This window comes from Muscardinus avellanarius (genome assembly GCF_963383645.1).
Source record: "Muscardinus avellanarius genome assembly, chromosome: 6".
In the NCBI taxonomy this organism is placed as follows: Eukaryota; Metazoa; Chordata; class Mammalia; order Rodentia; family Gliridae; genus Muscardinus; species Muscardinus avellanarius.
Genome location: NC_137791.1, coordinates 30,035,873 through 30,042,443, shown reverse-complemented (window position 1 = coordinate 30,042,443; position 6,571 = coordinate 30,035,873). Strand labels below are relative to the sequence as shown.

The following is a 6,571-nucleotide window of genomic DNA, read 5'->3' as shown; positions in this document are numbered from 1 at the left end:
AAACAGGGTCTTGTTGCCGGGCGTGGTGGCGCACGCTTGTAATCCCCGCGCTTGGGAGGCGGAGACAGGAGGATCACGCAGGTTCGAAGCCAGCCGTGCTGGCTTAGGAGACCCTGTTTCAAAATATAAAATAGGTCTGGGAGTGTAGCCCGGAGGTAGAAGGGCTTCCAGGAACCCTAGTACCACCAAACAAACAAACAAAAAAACCAGGGTCTTGTTGAGATGCTGAGGGTCCTAGTAAAGTGCTGAGGCTGTCCTAAAATCTGCACTCCTCCTGGCCCAGCTTCCCAAGTCCTAGGATTACAGGTGTATACCACCACACCCAGCTTAGCTTTGTTATTTTCTAAAATTAAGGGTTTTTTGAGTCTCCTACTACCCAAAGGGCAGAAAGTATTTTTCTATTTGGTTTCAACAGATACCATGAGCAATAAATGTTTCTATATTACCAAAATGGATCCACCATGCAAGGGAAGTGGTCACTTCACTGGAAGCCCAAGGCTGTCAGTAAAACACAGTGAGGTGACTGTGTCCACTTGAGGGCAGCATACACAGACCAGCACAGAAGGCCAGCTTGCTGGGCTTCTTAAATGCTCTGGGGAGAATGAGCTGAAGCCATGAGTCAGCTCTTGAAAAACTGCAGCTGCTGGATTGCAAGCGGCCCAGAAGACATCAACAGCCAGCAGGGCGGTGCTTTACTAGTGTCTTTGCATGGCTACAGAATGCCCCTTAGAGGAGCAGTTTTATGCATTCATATACCAGCAAGCTGATAAGCCAATTCACAGCAATATTAATAAGTAGCAAGAACTTTTGTGCTATCACTACTTTCCTCTCTCCACTACTCTTTGATCTTAGAATAGCAGCAGCCAGACTCAACATGGGGTGACTATGGGTCAGAAACAGAAACTCTAGACAGGGCCAGGCACAGTGGCGCGCACCTGGAAACCCAGTACTTGGGAGGCCAAGACAGGAGGATCGCAGGTTCCAGGCCAGCCTCAGTAACACAGTGAGACTCTTAGCAGCTTAGCAAGACCCTACTTCAAAATTTAAAGGTGGGGGTATAGCTCAGAGGATAGCATACCCTGGATTTGATCCTATTAACAAAAATGAAAACAAAACAAAAATGAAACTTTAAATGGAAAAAAAAAAGAATCTCAGATGAGTCACCTCTTCCCCTTTTCAGAAGGCTTTTGTTTTTAATTTTTATGGGTACATTGAAATCACATATGAGGTTCAGGGTGATAGAAACATACATGCACACAACACGTGGTGAGCTTCCCACCCGGCTCCCCCCTTCCCCATATGTGATATTGAGACCAGCATGAATAACTCTGTATATGTACATCATGTCAATTAAAGTGTTTCCTTCACCAAGTCGCCCTCCCCCGTCCACCTCTTCCCTTCGCCCCTCCATCACTTCACTGGGATTTCTCTTCCCTAGTCCGGAGTCCCTTTTGCATCCCCAAATCAGAAGGGTTTGAATTATCCTCTCTGATGCCTAGTGTCTAACCCAGGGCCTCCTGCGTGCCAGGCAAGTGCTCTCCCACTGAGTCATGTGTACCCAGCTCTTGGTTATGCTTTTTCAGGGGCCACTAGTTTCTGGAGAGGAGAAATGTTTTAACTTTAAAAGAAATTCAAAGGCTTTGACTATCGTACAGGATGGGGCATTTCAATTAATTTAGGTATATGTGTGTATATACATTTATGACTGCCAGAGACTGAAGAGCTTAAGAAAAATCTAAGCATAACTAAGAAGATTATGGGCCTTCCTGAGTCCTCATCCAAGGGCACTGAAAAGAGCTACTGGAGCTGGGGATGTCTAGTGGTGGAGCGTCTCCTAGCACTCACGATGCCCGGGGTTCCATCCCCAGCACTGCAAACAAAAATAACCACAAAACAAAACACAAAGCTAGTAGGCCCCAGAATGTGTTTGATTGGACAGGGGGAGAAAAGTTAGAGTTGTTTTCTAATTACATCTGATAAGCCCTGTTTATCTGCTACATCGTTTTGATTAATACATTGGCTGTAGACATAATTACAAACTTGTTCCCAATTCTACCTCAATGCCTTGGTCCAGTAGGGCTGTGAGAGGACTTCTGAGAAGCACAATAAGGTGTGTGTATTTTGGGGAAGAAAAGCACATTGTTGAGCATTCCAAATGACCACTCCCTTACTACGCTCTCAGTTTAGCCTTCACAAGAAACCTGTGGGATGAATGGTTATTATGCCTCTCTTAGAGGAAAGGAGGCTTAGCTACAATAGCTTGTCACAAGGGACCACATCTAGCAAGTGAAGGAGGAGATGAAGACTAAAAGCCAGGCTTTCTTCCCTGCAGTACATTCTCCAGTCATCTGCTTTAGATGATTTAGTAAGGATCCCACCAACCCCTTACTGCGGCAGTACAAGAAACCCCTGTATTGGTCTTTTTCTTTTTTAAAAATGTGTTTTTATTGGTGCATTATAGTCTCACATTAACATAATGTAAATCATTCTGATGGTGACATACATTCATACAATACTTGGTGCCTACCCCTCGCCTCCCCCTTTCCCTGTACTGAGACTGACGTTGGTTTATTCACATATGTAGACATAGTCGATGCTAGTATTTCCATTAGTGAACCTCATTCTTCCTCTTCCCCTTCCCTTAGACCATCTCCCTGGCTCCACCGAGGTTCTCTTCCATTATCTGGAGTCCCTCTTGTATCCCAGTTACTTCCTATTTTGCACATATTAGAGAAAACATATGACCCTTCACTTTCTGTGACTGGCTAATCTCACTTAACATAATGTTTCCAGGTCCTTCCATTTTCTTGCCAATGACATAATTTTGTTCTTCTTTATTACTGAGGGCAATTCCATTGTGTGTATTAATTTTCTAATCTATTCATCTGTTTATGGACATCTAGGCTGGTTCCATAATTTGGCTATTGTGAATTGTGCTGCTATGAACATGGGTATGCACATATTACTGTGGTTCTCTGGCTTCAACCTCTTTGGAAAGATAACCAGAAGTGGTATAGCCAGATCATGTGGTAGATTCATTTTCAGTTTTCTAAGGAATCTATACACTGATCTCCATAGCGGCTGAACTAGTTTGCACTTCCACTAACAGTATAGAAGAGAAGAAGGCAGTTTTGAGGTGGGGGAGAAGACAACCAAATTTACCAACTTACACATGTCTCATCTGCCTCCTAGGCATTTCTACACTAAAAAGGTTGCCTTAAAAGTGGCTAGAGGAGACTCTGCTTCCTGTGATCTGGCCTTTGCCAAAGACTTTTATTTTATTTTTTATTTTTTATTTTTTTACAGTGTGAGGGATTGGGACCCAGGACCTCCCACATACTAGGCAAGGGCTCTACTTCTTTTAACTTTAAATCCCAGGTAAGTTATTCTTTTGGTAAAAATCATAAGATAGAGAAAGTAACTGTGCCATGATTTCTTATCAAGTTCACATTTACTGTCTAGAAGATAATTCTGTGCTTATGGAAGTGTGTGCTTTTAAGAATTTTGGCATACAAAGAAAATGGCTTTGATGCCTGAATTTTCTTGAAGTTTAGCAAAGACCTACAGGCACTTGTAGGCTGCTGTCAGTATTGGAATTGCTCCTTCTCTTTCAACTGTATAGCTGGAATTTTAAAGAGGGAAAAAGATCCGAGTTTAAGAGGGCTAAAAAACAATCCCATTTTAATTTCTGTTGCTTTACAACTTGGATGTTTTTTCTCTCCTTTCCTAAATACTCCAATCCCCCCCCCTCTCTGCATTTGTAAAATGCAATCGTTTTAGGATTATGAACCATGTTCTAATTTCTTGCCCACCCTTTTGTATCACAACCTTCTTGTCTGGTGGGGAGGCCCCCAACCCCTTTGTGCCTTTTTGACTTCTGATTCTCTTTGCCATAGGAACAAATAGAATAAGCCGGTGAGACCTCAAGGTCATCAGCTGCTGCTTTTGTGCCCAGACATGCAAACAACCCAGGCCAATCACTAACCTGTTTTTTAAAAAACCTCCAATCAGAGACTCCACAGCCGCTTTTTGTGAACTGCTGCACTGTGTAACTGCTCACTATAAATGTCTTTCCCTATCTCTGTGTGCTCTTATCTCACTGTTCTATTTTCCCCCTCGTTCATAGTAACCCTTTCTTAGCTTTTTCTCTGAACTTCTAGACCTTCTCTTTCCAGAATAGGTGGGAGACAAATGTTCTTCTGAAATGGCCAGGATGGTAAGGTGAGTGGAAGGTCCTGGGACCCCAGAGCTCAACTCCCCAGCTAGTGGGTGGACAGGGGGGCGATGGCATTTCTCATATTACAAGGTATTTATTTGGTATCAGCTGCTTCATCAAGCTAAGCAAACACCGGATCCTTTTAACTTCCCAAGTGAGATTTCTTAGTCTGTTTGCAAACAGGACACTAGAGGGCTCCCAGGGGTTAAAAATAAGGAAAAAGCTGAATGAAAACTGATTCTGCATGGGGTTGTTTCTTCCCCCAGATTTTAAAATTAAAATCATCTTTTATTAAAAAAGAAAAACCATATGCATTTGAAAACTGTGTAGTAGCAAGTTTACAGGTAACCATTTTGCTTTGCCCTTGGTAATTTTCAAGGGAATTTTTAAAAGCTGAGCTGAAATGTTTGAAATGTGGAACACTCTTGACCATGAAATATGTTCTACTTACATGCCTCAGCCTTTCAAAGTTCTTTGCATTAGAGGCAGGAATTACATTCCTCCTGGAGCCAAGCGTGGGGCCAGCTGTGTAAGTAAGGCTGCTTAAGAGCTTCTTTTTAATAATGTGGAAAAAGAGCTAGACATTCTTTTTACGTTCTTTCAGCTGACTTTGGTGGAAAGAAAGGAAATAAAAAGAAGTTGGATTTGTATTTCGGGTATGTGTGTGGCTGAGTAAACGTAGTTGCTTCTGTGCTATACCGGCATTGATAGCTTTATATTATGCTAACACTTAAGGCAAGATAATGGAACATATTATGAGAAAACAAATCTGTAACATTAGATTAGGAGAGTTTTGAATGTGAATGTTAATATGTGGTGCTTCTGCCCATTGAGTTAGTGTATAACTTTTAGAAACAATATAGGGTAGCTACACTTTAAAAAATCTATTAGTTGTCTTAATTATTTCTTAATTGGAAAAAGGAAAAGCCCAGGTTGACCAAACACTTGGCTTCTGAATCAAATTAAAGGACTCTAGCTACAAGTCGTAAAGCATTTTTTGGATTTTTTTTTTTTTTTGGTGTGGTTTGTTTTCACTGCTGTAAATGGAATATCAAACCTACACATCTATCTTGTTTTCGTTTTTTAAACTTCACCTATATTGAGAGGCGCGATCTAGGAAGGAAAGGGTTACTTTTCTCTTCCCTCTTGTAGAGGAACTGGAATGGTTTGCAATGTGGCTCAGTTAACTCTCTTTCCATTCATTTCCAGCATCGGCCAGCATTCCTCCTCCGGGAGGTGGGTGGCAGTTTAAACAGCTCGGCCAGCCACCGCCACCCTTCCCTTCCTCCTCTTCCCACTGGCGACCACTGGGATACCCCGCCGGACACGACAGGCGAGTTCAGGAAATCATGTATCATGTTGGCAGGCGCCAACTGCAGACTTTAAACCCTGCTCAACATGTGGAGGCGGCAGAGAAATGACCTGTCCAGACAAGCCGGCAGAGCTCATGAACTGGTTCATCTGCTCCCTGTGTGTCCCACGGGTGCGAAAGCTCTGGAGTAGCCGGCGTCCCAGGACCCGGAGGAACCTCCTGCTGGGCACCGCCTGTGCCATCTACCTGGGCTTCCTGGTCAGCCAGGTGGGGCGGGCCTCGATCCACCACGGACAGGCGGCCGACAAGGGGCCCCACCGCAGCCGCGACCCCGCCGGGGCGCCCTTCCCAGAAATCCCCCTGGATGGCACCCTGGCCCCTCCTGAGTCCCAAGGCAATGGGACTACCCTGCAGCCCAACGTGGTGTACATTACCCTACGCTCCAAGCGCAGCAAGCCAGCCAATATCCGTGGCACGGTGAAACCTAAACGCCGAAAGAAGTACGCAGTTGCATCTTCCCTTCCTGGACCAGAGGCTTTGGGGGGGTCATCCCTTCAGCCACTGGAAGCTGCAAGGGCAGCTGATGCCAACATGCCTGGATATGCGCAGGGAGGAAACCGGGCCAGCGTTGGACAGCGCCCCTGGAGGTTGGTGCGGGGTTCAGGGGTTAGAACTGGGGGCTCAGACTTCCAGCTGCCTAAGGCCAGAGAAAGCAACATCAGGATCTACAGCGAGAGCGCCCCCTCGTGGCTGAGCAAAGATGACATCCGCAGAATGCGCGTGTTGGCGGACAGCGGGGTGGCAGGCCTCCAGCCTGTGGCCTCCAAGAGCGGCGCCCGCCTGCTGGTGCTGGAGGGGGCCCCCGCCGGCCCCGCGCCCCGCTGCGGCCCCAGCCCCTGCGCGCTGCTCAGGCAGCCCTTGGACATGAGTGAGGTGTTTGCCTTCCACCTGGACAGGATCCTGGGGCTCAACAGGACCCTGCCATCAGTGAGCAGGAAGTCAGAGTTCATCCAAGGTAAAAGATTCACACGCTCCGTTGTTTG

The 6,571-nt window shown here is 45.6% G+C and overlaps 1 protein-coding gene across 1 annotated transcript in view; it reads left to right on the top strand.

Annotated features, from left to right (window-relative positions):
- Positions 1–5,633: 5,633 nt before the first annotated feature.
- The window catches only part of GASK1B (golgi associated kinase 1B), a gene marked incomplete at both ends in the record, with an annotated part of 48,252 nt that continues 47,314 nt past the window's right edge, over positions 5,634–6,571 (top strand). Inside the window, 1 exon segment of the mRNA XM_080696988.1 lies at positions 5,634–6,543. Within this exon segment, the coding sequence (XP_080553114.1) occupies positions 5,634–6,543 (910 nt within the window).